This window comes from Lemur catta, chromosome 2 (assembly GCF_020740605.2).
Source record: "Lemur catta isolate mLemCat1 chromosome 2, mLemCat1.pri, whole genome shotgun sequence".
In the NCBI taxonomy this organism is placed as follows: domain Eukaryota; kingdom Metazoa; phylum Chordata; class Mammalia; order Primates; family Lemuridae; genus Lemur; species Lemur catta.
Genome location: NC_059129.1, coordinates 1035249 through 1053117, shown reverse-complemented (window position 1 = coordinate 1053117; position 17869 = coordinate 1035249). Strand labels below are relative to the sequence as shown.

The following is a 17869-nucleotide window of genomic DNA, read 5'->3' as shown; positions in this document are numbered from 1 at the left end:
GCGGGGGGCGCGGGGGCGGGCGGGGGCGGGGCCTGACGGCGCACGCCCCGCCCCCGCCCCGGGCCCCCTCCCGCGCCCGCTCCGTCCGGGGTCCGCGCAGGGGTCCCTGCGCCCCAGCCCCGGGGTGCAGGGCGGCGCGGGGCCGTCAGTCGACCCTCGGGTGGGCGCGGAGAGGGGAGCGGACTGCGCTCCGCGTCTGGATCCCGCCTGGCCGCTCTCCCCTCCCCGCGGCGGGAGGGGGCGGGGCGCTGTCGGTGGGGTCCCCTCCCCGAGGCCCCCAGGAAGCCAGTCACCGGTCTCCCACGTGACGCGCCGCCGGGCTGCAGCGCAGACTTTTCTCGAAGGGCTACGCAGCCATCTCGAGTCGTGCTCCCAGCCCAGCGCCGTCCCTGTACCAACGTGGCGCGGCCTGCGTCTGGGGACCCTGCCGCCGCGGGCCAAAGCGCTCTTTCTCCGCAGAGGGACGGCCTACACGGGGCACCCCACGACGACCCGGATCACCTATTGGGGTGATCGTCCTGATGGCTCTGGTGGGGTCCCCGCAGCTGGAACCTCAGGGTCTGAATTGGGCCCCTCCCCAGGCAGCTACCGGCGCAACCTCCCGCGCAGCTGTGCTGGAGCCTGAGCGCACCGGGCGCCTGGCGGGCGTGTGCAGGCAGATTGCCGCCAGCTGCCTTTCTGACACGCTCCCGCCGACGCGCTGCCGAGCCTGGGACCAGACTTGGAGGCCCAGGGCCCTCAGGTCGTCCTGGGGGCAGCGCAGATGTCAATCTTGTCTGAGGCTCCTAGCGGCCCTAGATCACAGCCCTGACACCTGCAGCACGTCGGGCCGGGAGGATCAGACTTTGCAGAAGTTTTCACCCCAAAGGGCCCGACCCAAGGGATGGGCCCCTAGCCAATGTGAGGAGCAGAAGGCCTGGAGCCCACTCCAGCTCAAGCCAAGAGAGAAGGGTGGTCCACTTTGAGGGGACCGAGGCCAGACAGGCTTCCAGCGCAGGCCCCTCGCAGGGATCAAGCCTCCTGCGAGTCCCTGGGCTTCATTTGCGGGCACTGCCCCAGCTGCCGCTCCCTGGGCGCTGGGGAAGGGGCAGCGTGGCCACTGTCCCCAGCCCAAGGAGAACGCAGGGGCTTCTCCCCTCGCCCAGGATGGGGCAGACTCTACTGATCAGACTCTACCCATCAAACTCTACTGATGGGGCTTCACGTCCCTGCCTGGCCCCGTCTGTCTGTGCAGGATGGGGACAGGGGACGTGGATGGGGGAGGTGGGGGACAGGACAGCAGGGAGGGCTGTCTTCCAGGACACACAGCCCCCAGGCCCTGCCTCCATCCTGACCCAGCACAGCCGGGCAAGGGCAGGGGCTCAGGAAATGCACCAACTGCTTAGCCCAGAGATGTGTCAGGTGAGCTGGGGAGGGGGTCGGACCCCTGCCCACCAGCTGCGCGGAGGGGAGTCAGGGCTGGGGCGGCCATGTCCCTCCAGAGGGGCTGCGGGTCCTGAGCCAGGGCACCGATGCCCCCACCTGTGCAATCTGCGTCAGATCTGCCAACCTGTTGGAACAAACACAGGCCCAGTTGCCATGGTGATCGCAGTGGCTTTGGGTGAAGGGATAAGATGCTGCAGCTGTTGGAAGCAGGAAATTGGGAGGGGCCACTGCCAGGCCACGGCCCCCATGCGGGGGCACCAGCCCCTACGAAACACCACAGTCTGTCTGGAGACCTCTCAGCATCCTCTTTTACAGGTAGGGAAACTGAGGTCCAGAGATGGCAAGAAGCTTGTCTGGGGCCACTCAGCAAGAGGCTAGGTCCCAAACCCAGCCCTGGGCCTCAGTTTCCCCAGGATAGGATAATCTCCAGGGCTCTTTCCTCCACAGACTTTGCGGGGGTTGTTGAATGAATGAGCTCTGGCCCACTCGGTGATGGAGTCCTTCATTCTGCCCTGATTGCTGAGAGTGAAGTCAGGGTGACCTGGGTCAGGGCCCCGCTCCCTGGTCACCCCTGCCCCAGCTCACCCCTCCACTGCCCCCTGCCCCTGGGCACTGCTGGGGACCTCACTGGGCCGATCCCAGCTCCCAGCAAGTCAGTGTCAGCTCCAAATCCTCCCCGGCTTAGTACGGGATGGGAACTGTGGCCACCTGGTGAGTCCCAGCCCTGCCAGTGACTCAGTTTCCCCATCTGTCGGTGGGGGGTGGAAGCTGGTCCTTGTGTGTGACCCAGGGCCAGGAGAGAGGACAGGAGGGTGGGTGCCTACCCATCTCATTCCTGAGCCCCAGCCCTCGCTCTGGGGGGCCACCTGGCCCCTCTGGGGGAAGTAAGGAGATGGCAGGTGTGTCGGGGCCTGACTCACCCCACCTGGATGGGGCTGGGGAGGCTGACGGGGAGGAGGCTGACGGGGAGGAGGCTGATGGGGAGGAGGCTGGCACTGCCTGTGCAAAGCTGAGAAAAGCCACTTCCCAAGCCTGGCCGTGTTCACACTCTCAGGGCTTCGAGCTGGAAAGGGTCTGGCAGGCAGGGAGTGTGGCCTTTCCTCTTTAAGGCCAGGAGACACGTACCCGAGCTGCTGACATGCCCAGGCCAGGGGCAGCTCAGTAGGGCAGATGTTCACGGCCTTTGGGCTTCCCGGCCTCCTGCAGGGCCCAGGGCCACCGCCCTCTGGTGGCAGTCCTTGGAATTGCAGGCACAGCCTCCCCTATCAGCCAAGCTGCTCCCTGTCCTCTGCCCCCCACCCGCCCTCACTCTCTGCACAGGACAGGGGCGGGAGGTGGGGGGTAGGCCACCTGGAGCACTTGGGGCCAGAGCCCAGGGATTCTGGCCAGGGGCCCTGTCTGTCCCGGGCTGGATGGCTCCGAGGACAGCAGGAACCTGCCCTGCACCATCCCTGGGGTAGAGGTGCCACCTGCAGCTTGAGAGAGGGGCTCCGTGAGCAAGGGGAGCTGGCTGGGGGTGACCACCCTGAGCCAGGCAGGGATGCCCTTGGGCCTGGGCTTTGCCGCCGCTGCAGGCCTGTGGTTCGTGAGGCCAGGGTGGGGGGGGCAGAGTGGGCCCAGGACACTCACTGGTGGGACAGCGCGGCAGGCAGGACAGCCCTGCCGTCTGCAAGGCCTGGGCGGTGGGAGGCCTCCAGCCGGCCTGAGGGGGGTGTGCCAGGGCCGCTTCCCGGCAGATGCCCACTCAGGACGCACCGGCTCCTCCACACGCAGCGTCTGGGCAGAGCTGGTGGCGGCAGGTGCCCTCGTCCCGGCTCTGGGGGCTCGATTCCTTCCACAAACGGACCCCCCGTCAAGGGGTGGGAGCCGCCTCCCTTCCGAGGAGGCGGAGCTGGTGGGCTCTGCCTGCAGGGGCAGAGGACCCACGAGGGCAGAGCCCGCCCCACGCGTGCCCTCTGCCCTCTCCTTGTTACTTCTCGGAGTCTCTGGGCAGGGCCGGCTGCTCGGTCCCTTCCCACCCCAGGCCCCCGGGTGCCCTCAGATGGGGCGGGCGCTGTCTCCTGAGTGGTAGGCAGGACACCCCCAGACTCAGCATCCGCATCCTGAAAGCAAGCACCCCTTGGGCCTCTCCCTGCTGGAGCCGGCTCAGACTGGTTCCAGCCGGTCCAAGTCAGTGCTCAGGCCCTCCAACCTGGCAACTTGTTGTCATGGCAACCACAAGCGGGAGGTTTCCATCAGCTGCTCCCACGAGTGATGGTTGCGCCTCGGGCTGATTAGGGAGCCCAGGGTACCTCTGCGGGTCGGCAGACAGGTGCCAGGACACAGCCAGAGCCCGGGCTGGACAGCTCAGAAGGGTGACAGGGACATGGGGGCCTGGGCAGCAGTCCTGTGTGGTGGTCAGGTCTTGCCTTCTTCGGCCCAGCCAGCCCCAAGTCCCAGGGTACTGGCGAGATAGACAAGCGTGGCCAGCCTAACCCCTGAGGCCACAGGAGGGCCCCCCCTTCCCTGGTCATGCACAGGGTCCCCCTGGGAGCCACCCTGCGGCCGGACTCCTTGTCTGCTCCTGCACGGTGGCCCGGAAGCTCCACCAGTCCTGGACACACGTGCTCCTGGGAGACCCCCCACCCTGGGCAGCTGGGGAGGGGCAGGGGGCTCCTGCCTAGGCTTGAGGGGGCCATGGCGGGTCTGATGCCGGGTGCGGGAGGCCGTGGGGGGGTGGCCATCGGGGGGGCGGTGCAGCACAGCACAGGGACAGCAGGGGCGGTGCCGGGCAAGGTAGCCGCCCACCCCACAGCCCAGCCAGGACGGGGACAAGCAGGAAAAGGACACACCCACAGGTTGCAGTTTGTGGAAACATTTTAATTCGAGGATTCTTAGATACAGTGGTTAACGCGTTGCCCACAGTTCCTGACCAGTTAGGAGACGCCATGCCGGGAACACACCCTCTCCCCGACATCGGCCACGGGTCACATTCCAGAGTGCTCATGTTACAAGATTCACATCTTTGCTAAGCCGACGACTGTGGTACAAAGGAAACATTTCATTAGCTGAAGTCACTACAGTTTGCTAGAAACATCAATTACTTTAGAATACTTTAACTATAAAATATATTGAATTTCCATATATATTAACCATATACATGTGTTAACTAATACTAAATGTAGTTCAGTCATTACAAAATAAGACATTCGGGAGCAAGCTACAAATATACAATCCGGCTGGATCCCCAGGTAAGGAAGGCCCTTTGCGTTATAAACAAACTGCAAATATCAAACCGAGAGCTCAGCGACCCGACAAAATGTACAGCTAAGAAAGCGAACAAGGCACTCGTACCTCGGAGCCACCGGAGTGCCGCCAGCCCTGGGGCCTTCGGGAGTCACCTCGACCCTCGGAGATCCCTGGCTGGCGACTGGCGGCCCACATGGACCAGAGGGTGCTGAGCTCCTTCCTCCCAGGGCCCACGGCCAGCTCTCTGCAGTCCTGTGCCTGTGGGGGCCCTGGCTCGGGCACCCCGCTCTAGCGCTGAGGGCATTCAGGGTGCTGGCCTGACCCAGCCTCTGGGCTCCAGGGCAGGTCCGCCGAGCGCCCCGCCCCGTCCACTGCGCCTGCTGGGCAGGTCAGAGGGTGGGCACTGGGCCCAATCCCCATAGGACTCCCCCAGACCCCCGCGCCTTCTGGCAGAGCTGGGACCTGCACTCAGCTTCCCAGCAGTGGACGGTGGCTCAGCCGCCAGCCCCGGGAAGCCCAGAGGATGGGCTGGCCAGCCCTGCGGTGCCAGGCTCGAGGTTGCGTCCTGTGCTCAGAAATCCTCAGGATAAGGATGTGTGGACAGTGGCGCCTTACTCAGCGCTCTGGCGCCATGACAACGCTCAGGGCCCGTCCACCTGCACCCAGGGTGGGGGCTGACGGGCGGGAAGCACTGGAGGAGGCACCAGTCGCTCGGGGCGGCAGGGCGGCCTCCTCAGGACGCGGGGGGAAGGGCATGTGGAGGCAGACAGCTGCCCCCAGGCCAGGCCAGCGAGGGCACAGTGCAGACGGCGAGGGGCAGACGCTGCTGCCCACAGGCAAGGCCTGGCATTGTGGGTGCACACATGCCAGCGGGCTGCTTGGACAGCCGCGCCCGCCTGCTCTGCCCCTCGAGCCTCGCAAGGCTCTCGGTGCCAGCGCCGACTCAGCCAGATCTGAACTGTCTAGAACTCTACCGAGGTCCGGGGCGGGGAGCACACAGTCCTATTTACAAAGAACCGGGACAGAAGAGGTGCATCCGGAAGCAGAGACGTGAGAAGTGCTTGTCGCTGGCCTGGCCCGACGCTGGGCCTCCAGGCTGGTGCTCGCGGGGCCTGCACAGAGGGAGGGCACTCCGAGGCCTCCTCACACTTTTAATGACAATAATGCAACAAAAACCTTTATATAAACAGTTTATTTACTCTAAACAGCAACACAGACAGAACGCCATAGAAACACAAAGGAAGTGATGCGGTCAGACGCGCTGGCGTCGGATCTGAGGCTCAAGAGCAACACGCCCCAGACTCCGGAGGACAAGGCGGCGGCCGTGTGGTTTCTCTTTGTACAGCCGGCGGGGCCAGGTGAGCCGGGCAGGTGAGAAGCATGCCTGCGGCAGAGCGGAGGAAGCGAGCTCCAGGGACTTACCCAAGTATAAAAGTTTATAATTTTACAGCAGTTGAAATACTGACATCAATATTAAAATAAAAGCAAGTTTTACATAACAATCAAAAATACAAAAGACTGAAGGAAGAGACCCTGTATGAAAAACTGGGCAATTCAGCGAATCAAGAACTGTGTCCCGTGGCGGCAATGGAAGATGGCGCCCACCCAACCCTCCCCCGGTGACTAGTAATTGTACGGAGCAACTTTAGATTTGCAAAAATGTTGTAAACAAGTTCTTGCCAAACCAATCCCTTCCTTTCTGTGATGCCACAGGTCGCTGCTTATGAGGGCGCAAACTTCTTAGCTTGTGCTCGAACCCTTTTCTCATACTCCACTCTGTTTTGGCTGAGGAGGTCAAAAGAGAAGAAACACGTTAGAAAGGCCAGCGCTGGGCCCGCGCCGGACCGGAGGCGGCTGTGCCCAGGAAGGCTTCAGGACGCCTGCAGCACGGGGCCTCCTGGCAGAGCGAGTGGCCCGGGGAGCTGTGCTCGGCAGGGCGGCCCGAGGGTCACCGAGACCAGGCCAGCGGCAGCAGGGAGGAAAGGAGACCATGTCTGGTGGACACAGTGACGGTGGGGGGCGGGACAGCAGCCTCTTGGGCACAGTGGCCCCGCTGGGCAGGGAGGCAGCTCAGGACCACATGTGGGTCCACACCACGGGTGCCTGCAACAGTGTAACCTGTGCTGAATCTGCACTTCTAACTAGCCATGGGTCTTAACTAGCCATCGATCCTAACTAGCCACCGATCCTAACTAGGCATTGATCTTAACTAGCCACTGATCCTAACTAGTCACCACTCCTAACTAGCTACCGATCCTCAGTAGCCACCAATCCTCACTAGCCATTGATCTTAACTAGCCATCGATCCTAACTAGACATCGGAGGTTTCTTTTGTGGAAATTTGAGACAGGGGTTACTTTCAACAACACTGACTGGGCCGGGTGTGCTGGCTCACACACCTGCAATCCCAGCACTCCAAGAGGCCGAGACCAGCCTGAGCAAGAGCGAGACCCTGTCTGTCTCTACTAAAAGTAGAAAAATTAGCCGGGCATGGTGGCGCATGCCTGTAGTCCCAGCTACTCGGGAGGCTGAGGCAGGAGGATCGCTTCAGCCCAGGAGTTGGAGGCTGCAGTGAGCTAGGCCGACGCCATGGCACTCTCACCCTGGAGACAGAGTGAGACCTTGTCTCAAAAAACCAAAAACAAAACATGATTGCTAGACGCCATTTGCTCCCAATTCTCAAACTAGAGGGTTTTCCCACCAGGCTCTCAGCCCCAGGGGCAAAGGGCAGGAGGCGGCTGGGTGGGAAGGGGCCCAGCCCGAGTGTGGAGTGAGGGGCAGCTCGGCGAGCAGGACTCGAGCTGGACCTCCACGTGGGGCTCAGCCCCAGACAGCTGAGAAGACGGCGGGGGACACTGCTCCCGGGCGTGGCAGGGGAGCAGCGTGCCAGGCCTGCGTGTCTGCACGTGGTGTGCATGGCTCCCCGGGGAGCCAGGCTGCTCTCAACCGGGCGCTGCCCCCCCCATCGCACACTGTGGCCACCTGCGGCCCAGGCCCCGGGGCTAACAGGCCGGAGGGACTACGGCGCAGATGGGCTCTGGGGCGAGCAGAGCTGCACCCCCGTGCACGCCCGACCCGGGACGTGGGTCAGGGCCACGACGCCCCCTGCACTGCAAGGCCTGCACCCTGCTCCCAACCCAGCACCCAGCCACGCCCGAGGCCTTCAGAGACGTGAGAAAAGGGAACTGGAGCTCTCGGGGAGGCTCCGCAGAGGGTGCTTTTGAAGTGGATGTTTGCAGGAGAAAGAACACTTTGTTCTAAGTGAAGTGAAGTGGTGCCACCCAGCCGGCGGTAAGCCGAGGTGACACAGGGCGTGAAGCCGCACAGCAGGGACCTGCTGGCCTTGGGGCTGCGGGTGCAGAGCGGCCACCACAGCCCCGCCGAGGCTGGCGAGTCGGGACCACAGACGGGAGCCGCGGCCGCAGCCCCGAGGGCCGGACAGGACAGCACTTTCTGCCTCACAGGCGGCTCCTCTGCTCTGAGCCGTCAGCTCTGCCGCTGCCTCTCCGTGGCGGATGGCCAGGTGAGCGGCCGTGTCCGTGGGAGCCACCTCCCGTGTGCACGAGGCCCCGCGCTCCCCTGTGCAGAGCATGCGTCTCACAGGGCCACCAGCACACAGCAGGCAGGAGGGGGGCAGGAGTCCAGCTCGGCGACTGAGCCAGGGCCAGGGGACTGATCAAAGCCGGCCCTCAGGGGAGCCGGGCTGAGGCTGGAGCCGCCCCACTCCCCGCCTGGGGCCTCTGAGCTGCCCGTGGCCACCCGGGAGGGCCCCTTGCCAACACCTGGGCTGGGCCTGCACCCGGGCAGAAAGGCATGTCCCACGACCTGGCATCTGTCCCCACACCACGTGCCAGCGGCTGCCGCGGGGGCTAATCCTGCCTCAGCCTTCCCTCCTGGCTGGCCCGTCCAGGAACCGCCCCCTGGGAGGCACAGGCCCTGCTGCCCAGGGGGGACTGGCTGGCCCCGTGGCCCGGCAGGCAAGGCTGGGCGTGGGGCAGCTGCCCAGCAAGCCCCTCTGGGCCCAAGCTGTGGGGCACCCGAGACTGTCCGCAGAAAGACCCGGGGAGTGGGGACAGTTTCTCAAAGTTACAGGTGCAGTGTGGGGTCAGCGCCCCCACCCCAGCTTCCTGAGGACCCACCAGACCAGCCCAACAGGCTGGCCGGCAGGGCCAGGGGACGGGGACACCAACAGCCCGGGGGCCTCTGCGGGCGGAGGGGGCCCTGCTGCCCTGGCACCAGGTTAACCACTGAAGTCCTGACTCACTCCAGGCCCTCCTCCTCAGCGCAGGCGTGGGACATATGGCCACGGGGACCCCTCTGGCCACAGCAGCACCCCGTAAGGCCAGGATGGGAGCCCAGTGCCTCAGTGAAGTCCCCACTGAGCCACATGCGCCACTCCGGCCAGGCCACGCCTGACCTACCGTAGGAGCCACGAGTGTGGTGGGTACGTGGCATGGCAGGGACATAGGACACAGCCCTCAGCGTGGCCTCCCACCCTGGCGCTCAGCCGAGTTTCTCCCTGGAGCTGGCCACAGCTCTCCAGGGACGGTGGTGCATGACAGCCCATGTCACCCAACCTCCTGCTCCCGCCACCGAAGTCCTGGCTGTACCAGCCCCTGCCCACCACGGACCGCTGCACACAGCACCCAGGGCCCACGGGGCTCGCCCCAGCCCCGACCTCTCGCTTCACAGCGCCACCCCGGCCCCCACGCTGCACGAGCCTGCGTCTGTGCCCCCGCTGGGCGGCCGACATGAGACAGGGAAGGAGGCTGCGGCTGGCGGGGCCAGGCGCCACTCACCAGTAGATCGTGTAGGCCTCTGCTTGCGCTGGGTCTTGGATATTTGGTTCATTTAGAAGTTCCTGTATTCCTAGTAAGATCTGGGCGAGAGAAAACACACGGTTGCTGCCACGGCGTGGAAAGCCGGCTCCCGAGACAGCGCAGGGCGGCCCGGGCCCCGTACCTGTTTGATTGTGATGGCCGGCCGCCAGTCCTTGTCCTCCTCCAGGATAGACAGGCATACCGTGCCCGAAGGGTACACGTTCGGGTGAAATAATGGCGGTTCAAATTTACCTGGCGGATGAGGAAAGGAAACGCTTTTTGGAGGCAGCTGTGTCCCACAGAGTAACGTCCTCCCAGGGCGCCCTCCTCCCCACGCCGGGCACCTGGTAGGAGGCCAGGTATCTGGCCAAGAACTTTAAAAAAAAAAAATAAAACCGTGGCCACAAGGAGACAGAAGCGGAACAAGCACACACTGTTCTGTGAGAAACAGCCTGAAGGACATGTCTGCGTTTCTGGACTTAGGGGGACAGCCCTCCTCCTGCCTGCGCTCAGGCTCTGCACCCCGCGTGCCCTCTGGCTGCTGCCCATGGTGCCCGTGCCGTTCTCCACGCACCCTGGGCTGTCACGGAGTGCGGCCGCAGGCACTCCCGCCTGTCCTGGTGCACACACGCCTGCCTCCTGCCGAGCGTTTACTCCCTACAGCGGGCTGCGCCCAGCTTCCGCAGACACGGCAGGCCACTTTCCAAAGGCGAGGCTCCGCGCCCTTGGCCGTCTGCTCTTCCGTGAGTGCAGCAGGGTCCCACCGGGGCCGGTTCCACTCCCGGGGGATGAAGCCACACGTCCCTCCCTGTGTTTAGTGGCCAGGCGGACGGCCTCCTCTGGGAAGGCCCGTTTGACCTCACGGTGGCTGGCCTGTTCCCTACGATTCACGGGAGCTCTTGACAAGTCAAAAGTGCTGAGACGCACACGTCGGCCTCCTCTTTCCCTCTCACGGGGTCTTCTGAGGCACAGACGTTCTTCTCATTCTCCACGTGGTTCAAATGGTCAATTGCCCCCATGGGTAGCACCTCCGGTGCTTCCTGGTTAAGACTTCCCTGCCCGTCCCATCCTGCCCGGACGTCCTCCACAAGCCACAGTGTTCCCCGTCCCCGCGGGCACCGCAGTCCGCTGGAAAAGCACCTGTGGCGGGAAGAGGCTGAGCCTTCTCTTCTCCCACTGGGACATCCCAGCGGGCCACGTGCGCAGCCTTTCCGGACGCTCCACTCTGCGCCGCGGGCCGCGTCCCTGCCTTCGCACCACCCCCGGCGTCTCCGTCACCGTGTCCCCTGGCAGGTCTCGGTATCTGACGGGTGCGCTCTGCCCAGCCCAGTGACGCTGTGGGTTCCCGCCACCCACTGGGCCCCGGCCAGTCCTGCCCTTTGCACTTCCGCACACGCTTGGGGCTGCCGGACGAGTTCCGCGAAGCACGCCTGACCCGCTGGGACCGCAGGACCTGCGGACGAGCCCAGAGAGAAGCGACACCCGCACGGCACCACGTCTTCCGGTCCCCGCGGCGGAGCCTGGGCCGCCTCTGACTTGCCAGAAACGTTCTCCCGTTCCCAGCACTGAGCTCTCGAACCGATCTTGTGTGGGTCCAAGGGATCTGACGCTACTGGAAACAGCACAGTTTCAAACCTTTCCTTTGTTGCAATGACGTGAAAATTCATTTTTGTACGTCAACTTCTTACACTGCAGCCTTAAAGGACGGTCTGTGTGCAGCCGTGGCCTCCCTCCCAGCTCTCCCGTGGTCTCTCCGCCTCGCCCGGCTGCGTCTGCTCAGAACTCCAGTCCACTGAACTGACGCAACGAAAGTGGCTGTGTTGTCTCTGCCCCAGGGAGGTACAGATTTCTGTCTTCATTAGAAAAGACTGTTTTAATCAATACTTGCCCACGGCAAAAACATTCAAACAGCAAAGGACAGGCCCAAAGGAAACAGGTCTCTGTTGCAGTGTCACTATATTAACACCGCCCGGTCGACAGGCCACGTTCTTCTGGGAGGTGCCGGCCGTGGAAACCACGCTCCTGCCACACCCACGGATCAGCAGAGCGAAGCGCACGGCCCGGCCCGGCACGCCAGGTGCTCTGCCCGGTGCCTGCACCTGCAGACTCATCATTGGCCAGCGTCGCTGGTTTCTAGCTGCGAGACCGTGAAGACTTATCGCCCCTCCTCGGTTTCGCTAAACTGCATTCAGATCACTTATCCAGTGCAGCCACCATTCCGAATGTGGCCAGCGTGTCCCACCACCCTCTCAGGGAGCAGACGCAGCACAGTGGGGGTGAAGCCGTGCAGCCCACGGGCAGCGAGGGCCCCAGAGACCCGCAGAGGGTGAGGCTCTGAACAGCGTCCTGCATGTCCATCGCCCAGGGCTGCGCCTCGTGGGCATCAGGTCCCTGGTCTTCATCACCGACAGCCACCCAAGGTCCAGGCAATCTCGGCCCGGAGCTGAGCCTGTTACACGCACCGCCCACTCCTGGGGCTGGAGACAGACTCACACCAGGGCGGAGCGCGGTCAGGGGTCAAAGTCGGGTCCTCTCCCTCCCAGCACCACGTGTACCTCCCTGGGGCAGATCGGCGACCGGCGGGGACACCCAGCGTCTCTGCTACTCACACTTTGGGGGCGAGGACGGGTAATCGTCTTTGAACAGCATGCGCAGCTTGAACAAACCGCCTTCCCACGGAGTCTGCGTGGAGAGAGCATGGTGAGGTGTGCTGCGCGCCTGGGAGGAGGGCACGCGTGTCTGCTGCCCGGCACCCAGGACGGCCACGATGCCCGGACTGCCCCCCAGGGGACCATGGAGACCCCAGGAAGAGCCTCCCAGGGAAGGAGCAGAGGCAGGAGCCAGCCTCAGCGGGCGGGACACGCCTCCAGGGGGGCTGCTGTGCTCCCTGCCCCCCGTCCAGCCTAGACAAGGCACCTCTGCTGCTCCACAGTCTGACACCTGTCCCAACGTCCCCCTGGGAAAGGGACAGCAACGGGGCATCTGCCTCACCCTAACACAAGGGCCAGAGGATGGGCCCATTGGGCCCTCAACAGATGACAAACACAAACCACAGCGCCCCTGGGGTAGAGCCGAGCCCCAGCAGGCAGGTGTGCAGGTGGGGACAGGCGGGGGTGCCTGGCCCCAGGCATCACCCAGACACCTTCCTTAACGGTCAAGAAAAGCTGTCCGTAGACACGTGCCTGGGGTCACTGCTGACCCCCACTCTCAAAGGCTGCAAACGTGCTGGGCAACGAGGACAGGGGAGCAGGGCCAGCACCAGGGCCTGTGTGTGCAGGATGCTCAGGGCCCCCAGCAGCGTCTGGGTGGCCACGGGGCCCTCTGTGCCAGGCAGGCTCTCCAGGACACCCCCAGCTCAGGCTGTGTCACCCACCACCTCGGCTCTGCATCCCCAGCCATGCACCAGGGGCCTGTCCTCCCGAGTCCCCCACAGCCCAGCTCTGCTTCCTTCTGGTTAGTCACAGTTGTCACCTGAACCTAGCTGGCACCTTCTGACCTCATGGCCTGCCAGGGGGGCTGAGGCCAGAGCAGAGGATTCGCGATGACTATAACCCACGACAAGTGTGGGCATCACACACGAGTGGCATCTGAACTCGAACCTCTCCCAGTTCTGCCTCCTGAACCTTCTGGCAACCGTGCCGACGGCCCTTACCCCCTTCTTTCCTGGAATGGCGCACTCCCAGTTCATGAGGTTCATCGTGCCATCGGGATTTTTTGTCGGGACAGCCACAAAACCCTGAGGGAAAACAACCATGGAAGCAGGTCAGCGTGGGGGCATCCCAGAGAACAAGCTGGCGAAGCCCCCCTGCCCCCCGGGGACGAGGCTCCTTACGAAAGGGTGGTCTTTCCTCCACGCCTTCCTCTCCTGGGCGAGTCTGCTGAGGGCGATTCCCGACATGTTCGCAGTCCCTGGAACAGACGGGGCGGTGCACAGGGTCAGAGGCAAAGCTGGGCTCCTCCTGCCCACTCGCGCACCCTGGGGCAGGTGGGACGCCTCCCTGCGCCACCCCCCACCCCCAGGCTCTGATACACACAGCGGCCTGTTCCACGGTTCACAAGACAGAGGCTCAGAGGGGCCAGAGCACAGCTGCTGGGCCGTGACCTGCCGCACCCTCTTTCCACACACGCGGCAACAGGTCAGGGTGACCGGGGCCCCAGTCTCCCATCAGACTCTGTAGCAAAGGAGGGACCAGGCAGGAACGTCCGGAGCGCTGGCCTGAGACCGGGGAGGGGCGGGAATGGGGCACTGCCCTACAGGTGCGTGAGATGTGGGGGTCCCCAGCTCAGAATCAGGGCTCAGAGTTTAGATGCAGGCCTGGCCAGGAGGACAGCCGTTATTCTTGAAGACAGGGCGGAGGACAGTTAAACCTGTGGACGCGACGCCTCAGGCCCCGCCACCTGTCTGCCGGGGGACAGCCAGGCCCTTCAGGGGGGCTGCTCAGGCTCAGAGCCCTCAGTGCTCAAGGAACAGGCCCAGGGTGACCGTCCCGGCACTGTGACCCCAGTGGACAGGGGCAGCAGCCTCCACACCCTTCACCGTGAGAAACGGCACTCAGATGACAAAACTTGCTGGGGAATTCGAACCCAAGTGTGCGTGTTGGTCTTCAAAGTCTGTGGAACCACTGAAGGTACCCAAGTCAAGAGTTTAAACCCCAAACAGGCTCTATCAAGACGAGTGACTGTTTCTCGCAAGGGCTGGACCACAGCCCTCCCAGTTCACGTGGAGGGTCCTGGGCGACAGGCCTCCTTTCTGCTCCTCAGAGGGAAAGGGCCCAACACCTGAGCACCACCTTGGCCCCTTGGCAGCACCAGGGTCCTCCACAGGGTTTGGAGGAACCGGCCTCGTGCCTGGCTCCCAGGTAGCTCCTGCCCAGCACCTGGGCCTCGACACAGGCTGGGGACACCTCCACCCCCCGCCCTCAGGGACAGCAAAGGAGACCCTGAGCACTTGCCCCTGAGGGCAGAGCCACCCCTCAGTGTCGCTTGCTTTCCCGCCGCAGCCCCGGCCTGGCCTGGCACGACCGTGGTGCCCAGGATGCGGATGGCACCTCGCACCGCCGAGACAGAGCAAACAGCCCACGAACCCCGCACAGCCCGACCCATGTGCGTGCTGCAACCCCACAGCACAGCCGCTTTCACGACAGCCGCGTCACCTGGCACTTGTTAGAAAGGCAAATGCTCTGTCCCCAATGGGCCCACTGAGTCAGGAATCCAGGGGCACACCTGGGTCTTAGGTGGCGCTAAGATGACTTTTCCCAGGAAGTCAGCAAAGTGGAAGGAGGGAGATTAGGACCATCATCCCAGAAACCCGGGCTGTCCCCAGTGCCACCCCAAGAACCCCAGGGTCCAGGAGCCCTTGGGTGAGATTACTCCAAGCGGCCAGACCACCAAGTGGACATGGCACACTCTCGATAATTTCGGACACTCCCGGTGTCCTAAGAGAAAGGGAAGGTAAAAGAAGCAAAGTCCTGCAGCAGGACGCAGGTGTCAGGTGGCACGTGGCGGAGGAGCACGCAGTTACAGCTTCCTACCTGCCCCAACCGCAAGGCTGAGTCCAAGGTAGGTAACACAGGCTTGGCCCAAACTGGAATCTCTTTACGGCACAGATCCCAGAGCTGTGGCGCGCCCGCTCCCTCCTCGCAGGGAGATGCGCCTGTCTGAGAAAGCGTGACCACTAAGGCTCATGCCTCCCAGAGCGTCCACCCCTTCCCCAAAGTTCCCTGTGCACCCTCCTAACCAGGGGGCAGCCCGAGGACACGGGCTCCCGGGTGAGGAAGTGCTGGGGGCTGAGACCAGAAAGGAGGGTGGTCAGGCGGGAACCCGGCAGGGCAGAGCCAGCGGAGATGACTGGCCTGACCCAGGAGCAGAAGGGCCCAGGCAGGGGCAAGGGGCAGTCCCGAAGGCAGAGCTGCAGAAGGGAGCGCCAGGAGCTTGTTCTGAAGGCTGTCTCTGGGTGGGGAGGTGACAGCAGGAACCCAAGGTCTGAAACTCTTTCCACATGTTTCTCAAACCCCTCTGGCTCTTCCAGGACAGCTCCACCCAACCCCAGGGGCCCGGGAGTCCCCCGCCCCCAGGCACAGCACTCTCTAGCTTCCCTGACCCCAGGCCGAGGCCCCCACCCTGTCCAGTGCAAAGCAGCCCGCTAAGTGCCGGTTTCAGTGAAGCTTAAGGTCCCCAGAGTCTGAATGGGGCTACACATCAAGAACAGGTCCCTGAAGCCCCCAGGCCAGCACTTCAGACACCAACAAGCCACAGGTGCTGTCACGGAGAAAGCTCACAATGCTCCGGAGGAGCCCACCTGTGCAAGGATGCGGGGACCCTGCCTGCCTCTCCTAGCACCTGGCTGTGGTTGTCCCAGGTATGAAAGGCAACGAAGGGCAGTGCTGTGAGATTCCCTGCACCGGCTGCCAAGGCCTGCCTGCTTCTCGAACATCTTCTGCTCCCAAACACCGCAGTAGCGGAGGCTGGTCTCACAAGAGCCACAGGTGCACACCAGTCCCAGACACAAGCCTGCTCTCCAGGAGCCGCCCTTGCACAGCTATCGGCCCCCAGCATCCAGGAGAAAGCAGCCAATTTGTTACAATTTAATCACAACACAGAACCACTGACTCAAAACCCCACTTAAAATCAAATCTGCCTCCCCAAATTAATAGAGAGGCACTTAAGGAGCAGCTAAGTGTCCCTAGAGGCTTCTGAGCAGGAAAGTTTTATGATGTAAAGACAAAAATAACCCTAAACTATTAGAGACAGGCAAGGCACAAACACCTGCGGGGAACAGGAGCGCTGGCTATGCCAGCACAGCGGAGAGGTCTGCAGGGGCTGCACTTTAACCTGTTCTTCTCATCTTGTTCCCCTGGTTGACAAGCACAGACTTCAGCGCTACTTACTGGCTGTGTGAGTGTGGGCAAGGCACTTCCCCAACCTCAACTTACCCATCTGTATAATGGGGGTGATGCCATAACGGGTTTGGATGAGAAGCCTCTGCCCAGATGCAAACTCTCCCAGACTTGGGAAGGTAACACTTCTGCAAGCTCCAAGCACCCTGCACTCAGAAGACCCTCACCCGGCTGCACCTGACCTCTGTCCCAGGACCCCAGGCTGTTTCTGAAGCAAGGTCCCAAACCCTGAGACACACCACAAAAAGGCACAACAGCAACCATTCCAAAGACATAGGGAGGGGACTCTTTGTGAGGAAACCAGGACAGACTTAGGATCCATCATTTGCTGTTGGACAGGTTCTGTACTCAAAGGCAACATTTCCTTAAGAGCAAGAAACATTTGGGGTAGAACCCATAAAGGAAACAAAACCCCAAAAGAAAAGCACAGTTATTTTGCAACCCGAGGAACTTTCAAATTTTGCAAACCAAATCAGTTAATTCTGCTACTTATGGGTGACTGACTGCAGGCCACAACTGCAAGCCTAATTGTCCCCTTACCGTCCTCCTACTCGCGTAACCACCGATCCCACCCCACTGAATTGGCACAAAGCGATCCCCGAAAGAGCATAAAACTCTCCCTCCGTGAGGCGCCGACGTGCAGGGTCCCACCAACTGCAACAGCGTCGCTGGAGGCGCAAGGAAACTTGGACCCGTTTTGACTGCGAGACCCCGAAAACAAGCCCACGCACCTGCCCCCACCCCCGAGCCCGCATCCCGCGACCCCGGACTCCCAACCCTTCCCGCCGTCCGTCCTCTCCGGGCCGGAGGGCGCCTCGGCTGGGCGCGACCAGACCCCGGAAACGGGCTCCCCGCGGGGAGCAGGGCCCGGTGTCCGCGCCCCGCTGCAGGCGGCCCCCGCCCAGCGCGACCGGCCGGCGCGGAGAAGGGCGAGTGCGCGGTCGCGGCGAGCGGGCCCGGGCCTGCGCCCGGCCCGGAGGCCTGCGGCGGCCCCGTGGCGCGACAGCGCGGAAGAGCCGGCGGCCTCACGGCCCGCGGGGAGCCGGCGCGGCGGGGCGGGTGGCGGGAGGCGGAAGCCCCGCCCCGCCCGGCCCGCGCTCACCTCGGGCGGCCGCGGCCCCGGCGAGCGTCGCGGACAGGCGGAGGGCCGAGCGGGGCGGCGGCGGCGCTTCCCTTTGTCTCGGGACTTCCCTCCGGAGCCCGCTCCGCGCGCAGCCCGAGAGCTCCGAGGACCCCGCCGCGGGCGGGGCGCGCGGGGCGGGGCCTGGCCGAGGCTGCCCTCCGCGCGCCGGTCCCGCGCGCAGCCGCCTCCGCCCCGCGCCCCGCACCGCCCGCACCGCCGCGCGCCCCCTGCCGTCCGCGCCCCGCCGCCGCGCGCCCGCGCCCCGAGCCCGGCCCGGGAGCCCGGCCCGGCGGCGACTTTCCAGTCAGGCGGCGCCCTGGACACCTGCGCCCTTAAAGGAGCCGCGTCCCCGAAGTGAGGGAGCGTCTGCAAACTCC

General features: G+C 63.8%; 1 protein-coding gene across 3 annotated transcripts; it reads right to left on the bottom strand.

The window, feature by feature from the left end:
* Positions 1-5830: 5830 nt before the first annotated feature.
* On the bottom strand, positions 5831-17608 carry UBE2I (ubiquitin conjugating enzyme E2 I). Of its 3 annotated transcripts, none has more exons than XM_045541061.1 (7): positions 17472-17608; positions 13306-13382; positions 13126-13209; positions 12083-12155; positions 9616-9725; positions 9453-9532; positions 5831-6438 (listed from the first exon to the last, which is right to left on the bottom strand). In XM_045541061.1, the coding sequence occupies exons 2-7, from the start codon at positions 13369-13371 to the stop codon at positions 6375-6377; spliced, it is 477 nt and encodes a 158-aa protein (XP_045397017.1). In that variant the 5' UTR covers positions 13372-13382; positions 17472-17608; the 3' UTR covers positions 5831-6374. The 3 variants fall into 3 exon arrangements, with proteins under 3 accessions (XP_045397017.1, XP_045397016.1, XP_045397015.1); XM_045541060.1 differs by lacking the exon at positions 17472-17608 and adding an exon at positions 15005-17059; XM_045541059.1 differs by lacking the exon at positions 17472-17608 and adding an exon at positions 13508-14975.
* Positions 17609-17869: the final 261 nt, after the last annotated feature.